Below are 15,402 nucleotides of genomic sequence, written 5' to 3'. Positions count from 1 at the left end.
AAAAAAAAAAAAAAAAAAAAAAAAAAATGTAGATGTCAAAAACTCTAGCAAAACATGCAAAGCTACAATAATGGCAGACATAATAAAAAAGTTATAGTGAATGGTAAAATGTATTTATATGTGTTGTTGTCATTATAACGGCCTCATAAAGTAGCTGACAGTGGATGAGAGGAACTACACAGCCCTGAAGAACAAAGCTAAGGGATTAATGCCAACAAACACAGAGCAAAGCATCAGCACTGCACAGCATGACAGGACACGTCCACAAACCCTCAGCGCGTACACAGTAATTAACAGACTCTGCAGGACGCGCTAAATGTTTATGTTTGTGTTTTGCAGCTTTGTAAGACAAAAGAACCAACCTTTCATTTCCTTTATCATCCAGAGTGGGCAGTCTGCAAAAGAACACACAGAAAATGCAACTCAACAAGGAGGAGAAATTAACATGACAAAGATAGTTATGTGCATAGACTCAGATAAACTGTGCTGAGAAAAAAATGAATATGAATCAGAGCTAAAAATCAGTAATAAATACATTGAATTATTTATTGTATTTAATTGTAATTTCTAAGAGATTCCAGTCAAGGATAAGCATGATGCTGTAATATTGCAAGTATTCTGAAAGCAAGATAAAATGGCGTTCAAAATAAATCTATAAAGTGCCACTACTAGAACTGAAATTAGCTCTGAGGCTTAACAAAACTAAATTGTCCTTGAAAAGTCAACAGGAATATAAATATGAGCTTTTCTGCTGCCTGAAGGCATTAGCTGCAGTCGAAGCTCTTAAGCTCTGTCCTTTCAGAAAATACTGTAGCACATCTACAGCCATTAGATAAATATTTATTCAGTGTTATTCAATGATGGCTTTGTAGTTAAGCTAGGACTCAACATGTCAATTTAAGAGAGGCTGTTTTGGAGATTTTAAGTCTTACTGCAACATGTTTAGCCTTAACCAGTTTCCATTTTGACCTTTATTACCTTTTCTAAGTGATTGTTTTAATGGGAATGTACTGTGAACTGTCAATCCACATGAGGGAGAACCGTAGAAAGCAGATGACGCATGCGGTTCCAGGAAGGTGATTTTTAGACACCATACTGAGAGATGTAATTAACCACCGTGTGCCATTATAAAATGACTGACATTATTAAAACTGTGACATAGGATTTGTAGAGAGGTGCTAAGCTTGACAATATGTCATATATATATATATATATATATGTAATTATTATATTTAACCCTCTGGGGTCTGAGGGGGTTTTGGGGCCCTGGAGAACTTCAATAAAATTGTAAATACAATTAAAATTTAAATATTAATAATAATTTAAATATTGCATTTAAATATAATTAAATATATTTAATTTATATTTAAATTTTACATTAAATATAAAACATATTACAACTTAACCAATATATGAAATACTGTTTTAATATTACTTTTAATAATTATTAAATTATATTTTATTATTACCAAGAACTGCTTAAAACCTAACCTTTTTTGTTGATTTTGATTGCTTCTATTGTCATCATTTGTATGTCGCTTTGTATAAAAGCATCTGCTAAATGACTAAATGTAAACGTAAATGTAAACATTTGTGATGTTGCAAAGTAGTAAATGTTTACAGAAACAACAACAAAATATTTATGTATTTGTTCATTTATTTACTACTTCTAAAATAGCGACAGCTAACTTCGCTATGTTGAATTGTAGATTTTTGTTTAGGACATGAAATGTTGACATTTCAAGCTGTTAAAGTCATTTATCTGGGCAGATAAACAGTTGTATGATAAATGATTGAGAAAAGAAACGTTGATACTCTCACCACCTTGTTTTTAAAAACAAACTTAAAGAATTACAAAAATTCTAACCCATGCATTTTGGCAGTTATTTACAAAACATTATTAGCATGTTACATAAACTGTGTATGATTCCTTAAAATAAAACAAAATATCAGACAAAAATAAACAGAAACAGTAAATGTTTACAAGCAACAACTATCAGAGATCAAAGACTATTTAGCTTATCTATTACTTACTACAAATATCTTATTTACGCTGTTTTGGGCATGACATGTTGAGATCAGCAGCTGTGAGAGTCATTCATGTGGGCATTTCTCTGATAAATGATTCAGATAAAAGAGAGGTTTTCTTGCCATGGCGCCTGAGATACAGTACTCTCTGATCATCAGCCAGAAGCGTCGTATCCAACATGAACAATCACACGTAAAGACCATTTCCTTTCCAATTAGACAACACCCAGTTAATACAGTAAATTTTGGTACTGGTAGTATAAACATTTGCTTTTTGGAGACCCACATTTAGCCTGCTTGAAAACCAGATGACTGTTCAAGGAGATATTTTGTGCTGTAAGGCTTTGTAGTCTATTTTTAGACATAACATACATTTTGCTTAACCCTCAGCTTACTGGGCACACATACCATGCAAGCTATTTGAATACTGGAGATGGTTCTCATAGAGAGAATGTGCTCATGGTGAGAAGATAAGTGCTCAAATAACTCATAGATAATTCATCTTATGTCATTCTGTAGGATTCAGGTGTCCTTCGGGTTCAGATACTTTAAGCATGTATTTAAACACATAAGCAAATGCTTGGCCTATGCATTGTGGTTGTAGGAACAAACTTCAATACTCAAGAGGTGCTAGAGCTGCTTTAAAATGTCTGCGCATTAAACTAAATACATCATTATTCAAGTTTAACTCATTTAAAGAGCATTTACTGTTTGAAACTGTAAAGCTGCTTTGACACAATCTGTATTGTATAAAGCGCTATATAAATAAAGGTGACTTGCCTTGATTTGTTTCGGGTCTGAGACGGTAATTCGATTCAGGCGGTTTAAAAGGGTAACCTTTTCATTTCAATGACTGCTTCCAAATCATGCTTCTATCTTACAGATATGAACATCTACTTTATATTTTAATCTAAAGCACTTTAAGTGTCTGTCTAATCCCATTGTTATCATAAGTGGCCCCTTTGATTTGGGTTCATTTGGTTGGTTGTTGCCAGGATGGACTGGCACTTGAACAAACACCCTTCTGTATTGTGCTTGACCCTGGACGCGTCTCTTAAAAGCATGAGCGAACATCAAAACACAAGCCCCAAATCAACACTGTAATCACTAATAGCCTGTATGAGAGCATGAACTGATGAACAGGTGACTAATTTGTGAAAAGGACTTGATATGATGGTGGATGGGAACATCACAGCCTCTGTTTGACCCCTGAAGGTCAGATGAGTGTGACGTATAGAGGGTGAGGGAAGGGTTTCTAGTGCTCATCAACAGAGGCAACAGTGTATTCCTGAAATGGCCCTGTTGCCCTTTATCTGCTGACATTTGAGCCATTATGGGATGCACTGGCACATTATGACCTTTTTATTGCAGTGATCTTTTTAAAGGTGATCTGTTACTGTTCCATTTCGACCACATTGGTGAAATGTGCAGCTTATTTTCAATAAATGCTAATTTTCTCTGGCCTAGTGAGGAAGTTTTGAGCTCTGAAAGAGCTTGTTTTCATAGGACATTGAACACTGTCAAAATAAAGGAAATCTGATTCCTCATTATGACTCCAATAAATCCTGTTTCCAAAATTCTTCTGGTTTTCCCCCAAAATCAATGTTGATTCTTTCTGGGTAAACCAATGGCTCACAAAATTGGGAATCAATACCAGTGGCAGTCCAATTACTCCTTTATAGGGTCCTGCTGTGTTTTCCACAAGCCTGAAACTGAACAACCACATTATTTCAGATATTCTTTGAAACATTAAGAGAAGCTGGTAACACGATAATCAACTTTATATTACCTAGAGACTGAGCATAATAGAGACCCACTTTACTGACCCTTATGAAATTTTTCTTTATATAATAGTGACTCTGAAAATTACCAATCCCCAAAACATCCACAGTATCATTAAAGCAATTTCAAGCTCCTTATGAAAGGCATTACTCGTTACAATGTATTTTCTGCACACAGTGCTCTTATTCAGAGAGCTCTCATGGACAAATGGGATTCAGTCCTGTCAACACAGCAATCACTTCAACCAGGCCTGGGTATGAAATTAGGGTGACTACTTCTGCCATCGATTAGAGCTTTTCAATTAACAGCAAATTCACATCTTGCATCCTTTCCACCACAACCCTGTGTTCAACGGGGAAAGACAGGCGAGGAGGAAATAAACATTTGAAGAGTGATAATTATCTTATGACACATGCTGTCATTCAGCGCTTCAATGGGATGGTGACGCATGTATAATTCTGTCGTGCAACACAACATTTATTTGCGTTAAAGCCCGTTTTCTCAACAAAAATTGTTCCAAAATTTTTCAACATTTCTTTGAATTGTCAGCACAGAATTTACCGTTACAGTTAAAAAAAAAAAAGATTTTGTTGACACTTGCAAAATGTTAGCAATAATTAGCATTTCCATCAGCTACATCAGTAAACATTTTGATGTGCTAAACTAGAAAAATGGGAATTTGTCTATTGTTTATGGAAGCCTACTTCCGCCACTGAATACAAAATAAAACAAGGTTGCGACTTTTTATCTCACAATTCTTTTTTTTTTCCTCGCAATTGACTTTTTTCTCAGAACTGAGAGATTATATCTCGCAACTTTGAGAAAAAAAGTTTATGCGAGTTTATAGAAAGAAAATCAGAACTGCAAGATATAAACAATTGTATCTCGCAATTCTGGCTTACTTTCTTGCAATTCTGACTTTTTTATCAGAATTGCGAGTTTATATCTCACAATTCCTTTTCTCGCAATTCTGACTTTTTTATAAACTTTTATAGATATAAACTCACAATTCTGACTTTTTCTCACAATTCTGACTTTTATAAACTTTTATAGATATAAACTCACAATTCTGACTTTTTCTCACAATTCTGACTTTTATAAACTTTTATAGATATAAACTCACAATTCTGACTTTTTCTCACAATTCTGACTTTTATAAACTTTTATAGATATAAACTCACAATTCTGACTTTTTCTCATAATTCTGACTTTTATAAACTTTTATAGATATAAACTCACAATTCTAACTTTTTCTCACAATTCTGACTTTTATAAACTTTTATAGATATAAACTCACAATTCTGACTTTTTCTCACAATTCTGACTTTTTTCTCTGATGTAAACTCACAATTCTGACTTTTTCTCACAATTCTGACTTTTTTCTCTCAATTCTGACTTTTTTCTCAGAATTGTGAGTTTATATCCCATAATTCTGACTTTATAACATGCAGTTAAGTGTGAGTTATTAAGGCAGAATTGTGAGATATAAACTCGCAATTGTAAGGAATTTTTTTTATCTTCTTTTCCCCAGAATTGGACATTATAACTGACAATTGTAACTTCAGAATTGTGAGAAAAAAGTCAGAATTGCGAGTTAGCAGTTAGTTTTTAGCTGAATTATTGTCAAGGCTCATTCACACTAAAAGCGATAAGTATTATGAAACCATATTAGTGTCCACACCAACAGACTATAACGTTCAGATTGTTATAAGCAAACGCTGCAGTTTTGTTTGTTTAAATGCTTGAGCTCTTTGAAGTCAGGTGGATTCTGATTAGCTGTCACGTTTTTAACATTCATCAGCTGGAAAAACATCATTCTGAAAGTGATTACAACAATATTGTTCCTCATGTCATTATTGTTGTAGTTTGGACTTCCCTATTCTCACAGAATTAGACTCCTTATTATAATTTCAAATTACAATTATCGTCTTTGGTGTGAATGGGCCTTTAGTCTCCAACACTATCAACCACTCCAGATGTTATGCTGAACTCAATGTTTCATGACCATCAAAAAATGCATTCTGCATTCTCACCTGTTCCATATAACAGTGCCAGAGATCTTCTGCATTTCACCCAGTGCAGCCAACAACAGAGATGATTTCCCACAACCCACCTGGCCCACTATCACAGTTAACTGACCTGCAGAGAGAATCAATCAAGAATCAAGATAAATGGGTTTCATGGAGCAAAAAATCATGTTAAAATAATTAGGGATGCACGATATTGGATTTTTGCCGATATGCCGATATTTTTCAACTCATTTTAGTCGATATATTTCCTTTTGTCCACCAAATCTCTCCTGTGCAGAAATTATAAACAAATTATTTTTAAATTTTGGTTAGTTTTGAACAAGAACTTATTTGTTAGAATTAAATAAACAATAATTAAGTTATTTTATAATGCCAGTACATTGAAGATTTGAAAATAACTATAAATAAACTATATTAAATCGCTGCAAAAAGATGCAGTGGCAACCTTAACATTTTATTTTAAGATTTAACACTTGTAAATGGTCTAAAGCAAAAAAGTTGTAAAAATTCTGAAAATCTTTTAGAGCTCATAATTTGCTTAAAAAGTATTACACATTAATGAATAAATCAGTATATATACAATTATTTAATTTAAGTGTCATGTTTGTGATTTTTGGTTGTTGTTGTTGTTTATGTAAGCTATAGATTCTGACCTTTAAATCAAAACATACTCATGATTTTATGGCATCAATTACTGCTTTATTTAATCAGAAACACAGTCTAAATATAATTTTGTGTATTTTGCTTTAATTTTATTAGAAGTAGGCCAACAGCGCCCCCTACAGATTAAAACTCCTTACTAAGCCGGCATTAGGACCCGGGGGAGGCTATCATACACGAGCGCGTCATTCATTTACATTTAAACCCATTATCGGCCGATTCCTATATTGGTGTGATAATATGGTGCATCCCTATTATGAAATATTACAATCTGAAATAACTTTTCTTTTTAATACATCTCACATGATCTTTCGAAAATCATTCTAATATGCTGATTTGCTGCTTATTCATATTACTATTCATTTTAAATACAAAAAAAAGTTAATGTTTTTGCTGCTTAATATTTTGTGTAAACATTTTTCTGTATTCTTTGATGAATAGTAAGTTCAAAAGAACAGTTTTTAAAATAATAGAAAGAGGCCAACAGCGCCCCCTACGGAATTAAAACTCCTTACTGAGCGAGCTTTAGGACCCGGGGGAGGCTGCCGCTGCTGCCGCTGCTGCCGCTGCACATGTATTCCTCTTATCGGCAAGACATATCGGCATAATTTTTCATATCGGGCCGATCCAGATATTGGTCCGATAATATCGTGCATCCCTAAAAATAATAGTTCACCTGAAATGAAAAATCTGTGTTTTTCAAATAACAATTTAGGGCCCTATTTTAACGATCTAAGCGCATGGTCTAAAGCGCAAGGCACAGGTGCACTTAGGGCGTGTCTGAATCCACTTCTGCTAATTTAACGACGGGGAAAACGGTTCGGCGCACCCAATGCATGGTCTAAAAGGGTTGTTTACCAAAAGAAGTCCAATTAGGCGGGAACGCGGGAACCCACCCAATCTGGCAACACTGTGGGCACGGCGCAGGTGCACTTAGGGCGTGTCCAAATCCACTTTTGCTAGTTTAACGACAGGAAAAACAGTCGGCGCGCCCCGCGCATGGTCTAAAAAGGTTGCCCTATTCTTTTAATGAGTAATGGGTGTGTTTTGGGCATAATGTGCAATAAACCAATCAGAGTCTCAATTCCCATTCCCTTTAAGAGCCTGTTGCGCTCTGTTGGATTCACTATTTACATGGCGGAATTTGCAAGCGCAAAGACTAAACGCGTCTCCAGAGAGGAAACGGAGCTGCTCGTGCACGAGCAAATAGGTAGGCGAATTCTGATACATGCAATGACTATCCATTAAGACATGTAGGCATTTTTATATTTATGTAGCCTACACAATAATAATCTTTTACATTGTAATCCTTTAATTTTTATTATTTGGCATGTTTGTGTGCTGCTTCTCTGTGTGTGTAATAAGCAGAGTGTGCTGTGGACCCGCCTATAGGCGCATATTTCTAATGTGCTCTTTAAATAACAAAAAAAACCTACTGCGCCATTGACTTTAGACCAGGTTTTAGTTGGTCAATGGTGCAGTCTATTTCAGTTGCCTCAAAATAGCAACGCGCCAACAATGCGCCTGAACACACCTCGTTTTCAGACCAGCACGCCCATGATGGGCGTGGGAAACAGATGGGCGCAAAGGAATTTGCTATTTAGACAACATGGTGTAGGACGTGAAAATGATAACTGCATCGGGCTGAAACTAGCAAAAAACACTTGCGTCGCGCCTGGCGCTGCATTGTGCCGGGTGTATGATAGGGCCCTTAAATTTCAATCTTTTCTACACACAAAATGATTATTTGGCTTTAGAATATATCACACAAGTCATACTCTATGGGCTACATTTATGATACTTCATGTCCTTTTGGAGCTTAACAGCATAAGCAACCATCAACATTTTTATTGTAAGGAAAAGAGCAGCCTGTGCATTCTTTAAAATGTCTCCTATTGTTTTCCACGTAAACAAGGAAATCACATGGGTTTGGAATGTAACTAGATTTTTTCATTTATGGGTGAACTATATGTTTTAAGTTAGTAGATGGGATCAGGAAATACCACAAGCCACATTCAAAGCAACATGAGTGCCACCTCCAGTATGTGTAGATGTATTTTTGATAGGACTTACCAAAAGGAATCTTAATATTCACATTGGACAAGGTTGGGGTTCCATCAGTCCAGCTGAAATATCCATTTGTGATCTGGAATGGATATAAAGGAGGACGACTGTTATTCTCATTCATAATGGGCGCTCAGTTTCCTGTTTACTGCCTGAGAACAGAAATAACCTGCATAGTCTCACCTTGATGCAGATATCTTCATCCTCCACTGCCAGCGGCTCATCCTCCTGCTCGCTCTGAAGGGCGAAGCTGTTCCAGTCGTCTCTGACGGGTCGCTTGCGGTTCACCACCTTCAGAGGCTTTATCAGAGGTGAGAAAAACAACATCAAATCTGATCAAGCTCGGCGTGAACAGCCTCTTTAACAGTGCTAACCTCTCCATGCCGACCGGTACTGTGATATTACAAACATAAATAATGTATAGACACAGTCATGAATACAAATAACACAATACTGCGATCCCTATGGCTGGATTAGTGAAAGTGTGGCAGCATAAGCCTTAAGGCCTATTCATATCAAAAACTAGAATTTGACTTTTAATCAAAATAATGCATTTCTGTGGGCATATTCATATATGAAAATGTATCCACAGCTTTTTTCCATATAATAATAATAATAATAACAAAAATTCAGACTAGATGTCAGACCATTCCATGAAAAAAAAAAAAGATCATTACAGAAAAAAAATACTATTCCTATAAAGAATGAATCTAATTTCAGACATAAGGTCACTATTTATTTATTTATTTATTAATTAAAATAAACAATTACAGACAAAAGGACACATTTTAATTAATGTGTTTATTGAATAAATAAATTGTTTAATAATTTGTCTTATTCACTTTAATAATAAAATTTCAGATGATAGGCACTTTTCATTCATTCATTCATTCATTCATTCATTCATTCATTCAGTCAGTCATTCACTCACGTCAAGAATGAAACAAATTTCACATAAAAGGTCACATTTCAATTAATTAATGTATATACAGTATGTATTTATTGAATAAATAAATTAATGATTCAATACATTATTTTAATATATTTTATATTATTTTAATAGTGTATACTGTGTATATTTATTATGTATATATAAATACAAACACATGCATGTATATATTTAAGAAAAATATGTTATGTTTACAGGTGCATCTCAAAAAATTCGAATATTGTGAAAAAGTTCATTTTCTTTGTAACTTATTTCAAAAAGTGAAACTTTCATATATTCTAGATTCTTTACATGTAAAGTAAAACATTTCAAAAGATTTTTTTGTTTTAAATTTGATGATTAGAGCTTACAGCTCATGAAAGTCCAAAATCCAGTATCTCAAAATATTAGAATATTTCCTAAAATCAATCAAAAAAAGGATTTGCAAATAAGAAAAGTTCAAATACTTTAAAGTATGTTCATTTATCCACTCAATACTTGGTCGGGGCTCCTTTGGCACAAACTCCAGGATCAGTGAGGTGTGGCATGAAAGCGATCAGCCTGTGGCACTGCTGAGGCACTATTGAGCCTTCAGCTCATCTGGATTGTTGGATCAACTGTTTTTCATCTTTCTCTTGAAAATATCCCATATATTCCATATGGAGTTCAGGTCAGGCATGTTGGCTGGCCAATCAAGCACAGTAATATGGTCAGCAAACCACTTGGAAGTGGTTTTGGCACTGTGGGCAGGTGCTAAAGTCTAAGGAAAGTAAAAGGAAATCAGCATCTCCATAAAGCTTGTCAGCACATGGAAGCATAAAGTGCTCCAAAATCTCCTGGTAGACGGCTGCATTGACTTTGGACTTGATAAAACACAATGGAGCAACACCAGCAGACGTCACAGCACCCCAAATCATCACTGACTTCGGAAACTTCACACTGGACTTCAGACAGCTTGGATTCTGTGCCTCTCTAGTCTTCCTCCAGACTCCAGACCTTGATTTCCAAATGAAATGCAAAATTTACTTTTATCTGAAAAGAGGACTTTGGACCACTGAGCAACAGTCCAGTTCTTTTTCTCCTTAGCCCAGGTAAGATGCTTCTGACATTGTTTCTGTTTCAGAAGTGGCTTGGTAGCCCTTTTATTGAAGTCGTCTGAGCGTGGTGACTCTTGGGCTACGTTCACACTGCAGGCAAATGTGGCTCAAATCTGATTTTTTTGCTCACATGTGACTCAGATCTGTTTTTGTCACGACAGTGTGAACAGCACAAACCGCATGGAATCTGATCTTTTCAATTCTGATTTGTGCCACTTCCACTTGGTACTAAATCTGATCCATGTCAGATGTTTTGCAATGCGACCGCAGTGTGAACGGTCATGTCGGATTTCATGCGGCTTTTACGTCACTCTAGATCAACATTCGTCATAATTCCACGCTAACGGGAAACACTTCAAAGATTTTACATACCCAAAAAGTTATCAAGAAAGTAGCTAAAGGTAATCAGTGGAAGTGTGATGTGTCAGAACTCATGTGTATTAACAGTGACAACTCTACAAGCAAAACATGAGGGCTCGTATCATAAAAGTTTCAAAACTCTGCTTCCATTTGTCACATCCTTGTCTTTATTTTTCATATTGCCTGTGCATAATTTCGCTGGCTTCTGCAGCAGATCACACTATAAATAAACGCATAATCGCTTAATTTATATCCATGTTTACTTCCGTATGACGGCGCGCTACGCAAGTGTTGCCAAATCCACATTTTCCCCGCGGAATTGGGCTACTTTTTCCTCTGTTGCCGCGGGATGTTTTTCAACTTTGTGGGTTGACACTAACGCGATGTTTACCTTCCTGAACATGATTGGGCAAGTTTTGGACTAGTTTTGAGAAAGAATTGGGTGGATTTTGTTGTGAAAATCTGGAAACCCTGTTCGTATCGTTCTTTTGCGCATGCGGGTCAGTTCAGAATCATGATCTGTTCACACTGGAAATATGATATTGGCCACATTTAAAACAACAATGTGAACAGCTATACAAAAAAAATCGGATCTGAGAAAAAATCGGAATTGAGCGCTAAGGCTCGCAGTGTGAACGTAGCCTTGATGCAATGACTCCAGCTTCAGTCCACTCCTTGTGAAGCTCTCCCAAGTGTTTGAATCGGCTTTGCTTGACAGTATTCTCAAGGTCATCCCTGTTGCTTGTGCAGCTTTTCCTACCCAATTTCTTCCTTCCAGTCAACTTTGAATTTAATATGCTTTGATACAGCACTCTGTGAACAGCCACCCCTTTCAGTAATGACCTTCTGTGTCAATGATTGTCTTCTGGATCATTGCCAAGTCAGTAGTCTTCCCCATTATTGTGGTTTCAAAGAACAAGAGATACCCGGAATTTAAACTGTAGGGATGGTCATTTAATGAAACTCAAATGTAAATATTCTAATATTTTGAGATACTGGATTTTTGACTTTCATGAGCTGAAAGCTCTAATCATCAAAATTAAAACAAAAAACTTTTGAAATGTTTTACTTTACATGTAAATAATCTAGAATATAATATGAAAGTACAAAAGTACTTATTCAAACTTTTTGAAATAAGTTCCAAAAAAATTAACTTTTTCATGATATTCAAATTTTTTTTAGATGCATCTGTATATATTCAATATATTTTTATATAATATAAAATATAAGAATATGAATATATAAATGTATAAACGTGTAAATATTTTCAAAATATATACTAGATGTGTGTGTATTTATTTATACATAATAAATATACACAGTACACATACATATATAATGTAAACAAAAACTTTTATTTTGGATGCGATTAATCACGATTAATCATTTGACAGCACTAATTTTTATGTAAATAATTGTAAGTAATTGATTATATATTTGATTGTTTGTTTGTTTTAAATGTATTTATTCACATCAATTGCAGATACAAGGTCACTTTTTAATTTATTATTATTGAATGAATAAAAACAATGTATTTATTATTAAATTATTTATTTGATTAATAATAAATAATGTACTTGATTCATTTTTAACAATTTTTTCTACACTGCTCAACAAAATTAAAGGAACACTTTTTAACAAGATTATAGCATCAAGTCAATTGAACTCCTGGGATATTAATCTGGTCCGTTAAGTAGCAGAGTGGGTTGTTAATCAGAGAGACGACCCCCAAAACAGGAATGGTTTTACAGGTGGAGGCCACTGACATTTTTCCCCTACTCATGTTTTCTGACTGTTTTTCACTAGTTTTGCATTTGGCTAGGATCAGTGTCACTACTGGATGCATGAGGCGATACCTGGACCCTACAGAGGTTGCACAGGCAGTCCAACTTCTCCAGGATGGCACATCAATACGTGCCATTGCCAGAAGGTCGCCCAGCACAGTCTCAAGAGCATGGAGGAGATTCCAGGAGACAGGCAGTTACTCTAGGAGAGCTGGACAGGGCCGTAGAAGGTTCTTAACCCATCAGCAGGACCGGTATCTGCTCCTTTGTGCAAGGAGGAACAGGATGAGCACTGCCAGAGCCCTACAAAATGACCTCCAGCAGGCCACTGGTGTGAATGTCTCTGACCAAACAATCAGAAACAGACTTCATGAGGGTGGCCTGAGGTCCCGACGTCCTCTAGTGGGCCCTGTGCTCATTGCCCGGCACCGTGAAGCTCGATTGACATTAGCCATTGAACACCAGAATTGGCAGTTTCGCCACTGGCACCCAGTGCTTTTCACAGATGAGAGCAGGTTCACCCTGAGCACATGTGACAGATGTGAAAGGGTCTGGAGAAGCCATGGAGAACGTTACGCTGCCTGTAACATCGATCAGCATGATCGGTTTGGTGGTGGGTCAGTGATGGTCTGGGGAGGCATATCCATGGAGGGGCGCACAGACCTCTACAGGCTAGACAATGCCACCCTGACTGCCATTAGGTATCGGAGATGAAATCCTTGGACCTATTGTCAGACCCTTTACTGGTGCAGTGGGTCCTGGGTTCCTCCTGGTGCATGACAATTCCCAGCCTCATGTGGCGAGAGTATGCAGACAGTTCCTGGAGGATGAAGGAATTGATACCATTGAATGGCCCCCACGCTCGCCTGACCTAAATCCAATAGAACACCTCTGGGACATTATGTTTCGCTGCCAGGTTGCACTTCAGACTGTCCAGGAGCTCAGTGATGCCCTGGCCCAGATCTGGGAGGAAACAACGCAGGACACCATCCGTTGTCTCATTAGGAGCATGCCCCGACGTTGTCAGGCATGCATACAAGCACGTGGGGGCCATACAAACTACGGAGTACCAATTTGAGTTGCTGCAATGAAATTTCAGCAAAATGGACTAGTCTGCTGCATCATTTTTTCACTTTGATTTTCGGGGTGTCTTTGAATTCAGCCCTCTGTAGCTTGATCATTTTCATTTCCATCAAACGATGTGGCATCCTTTCGTTCCTAACACATTACTCAGTCCATATCAGTATATATATCCAGCGTGATATTCTTCCCCATTGAGATCTGATGTGTTTTCAAAGTGTTCCTTTAATTTTGTGCGCATTATATTTATTATACACATCAAGATTTTTTTAAAGGTCACATTTCCATTCATGCATTTTTTTATTGAATAAATACATTATTTTCATTAATTTAATAAAGACATAAAAAAACTACTTTCGGGTCATGGTGTTACATTTCATCTGCCATTTCTTTCATTCTTGATGTGAATAAATGTTTACGGTGAACTGACTTCACTTACCAGGGCTTGATACTTGTTGTGATTGCTTGAATTGGGCAGGACAGTCGCTCTGGGCTCCTGTTCACCTCCAATCTCGTCACAGGAGAAAAACTCGCTGAGCTTCTGAACACTGGCCAGAAGAAAACAATACAGTATGTCATTCCATATTCAATCACTACAACTGGACTTTCTACTTATATGCCAATTACTTGCTCAAATATCAAGAAATAACTCCAGTTTGGTGGCATTGTGACATCCTTCCTAGAAAATAAAACAGGACTAAAGTATATACCTCTCTGTAACCAATAATATCACACACCGAGTTATGCAATTATCACAGTATAGCTCTATTCACTGAAAGGAAATCATACTTTGTGAGAAAACCTGCTCTGTCTATTGCTCGCCATTCAATTCCAGTCTGAAATACTACCACGGCCCAACATGCAGAAGATAAATCCGGAGAGAAACAAGACTTAGAGACGTCAGACAGATGCATTTTATTCTCTAGTCTAGAGTGTTTTGTTGCAAATAGATACTGTAAAGTCACTGGAAACAGCTGATGCTATCATGAAAAATGTTGATCACGAGTGGCCAGTCGATTTCCTTCATGTCATATATTGAGAGCGGTGGCACATGTGGCGTGTTTTCCAGGCAGCACTGATCTATGACCTGCTTGTTAACTATAAATACAGCCTTCCCTCTCTAAATGTGTTCCACATGGCTGGGTTGATGAGACTGAACCTGAGGCTCACAGACAGACATTTCTTCTTCACAGGAGAGTGCATCTGCGATGAGAAGAGAAGAAGCGCACGGCTGATGTGACGTGATTTACCACACATTGACATGAGACACACATGGGGACGATTCATTATATCCCTGGGTGGTTATTTAAAACCTGTAAATCCTGAACCTGCGTTGTTGGCTGTAAATCACTGTCATATGCAGAGCGACTGTTTAAGCCGCTGATTAAGTCGTAAATTGTACCATGTAATTGGTGCAGCAGAAGAAGTCTGGGTTATAAAAAAAAGGAAAATATAAGTTTAAAGGGGTCATATGATGCTTTTTAAAAGATCATTATTTTGTGTATTTGGTGTAGCAGAATATGTTGACATGCTTTAATGTTCAAAAAACACATTATTTTTCAAATACTGTACATTATTGTAGGTCCTCT

General features: G+C 36.5%; 1 protein-coding gene across 1 annotated transcript in view; it reads right to left on the bottom strand.

Annotated features, from left to right (window-relative positions):
- The window catches only part of LOC107675245 (ATP-binding cassette sub-family C member 8-like), an 80,376-nt gene that overhangs the window by 30,613 nt on the left and 34,361 nt on the right, over positions 1–15,402 (bottom strand). The window contains exons 14-18 of the mRNA XM_016469523.1: positions 14,253–14,361; positions 8,748–8,864; positions 8,574–8,646; positions 5,844–5,949; positions 363–395 (exon numbers count right to left, since the gene is read on the bottom strand). Coding sequence (XP_016325009.1) covers positions 363–395; positions 5,844–5,949; positions 8,574–8,646; positions 8,748–8,864; positions 14,253–14,361 — 438 coding nt within the window. The remainder of the gene's footprint in view (positions 1–362; positions 396–5,843; positions 5,950–8,573; positions 8,647–8,747; positions 8,865–14,252; positions 14,362–15,402) is intronic.

Source organism: Sinocyclocheilus anshuiensis, unplaced genomic scaffold (genome assembly GCF_001515605.1).
Source record: "Sinocyclocheilus anshuiensis isolate Anshui unplaced genomic scaffold, SAMN03320099.WGS_v1.1 scaffold532, whole genome shotgun sequence".
NCBI lineage: Eukaryota > Metazoa > Chordata > Actinopteri > Cypriniformes > Cyprinidae > Sinocyclocheilus > Sinocyclocheilus anshuiensis.
The sequence above is the reverse complement of the archived record's forward strand: the minus strand, read 5'-3'. Positions and strand labels throughout refer to the sequence as shown.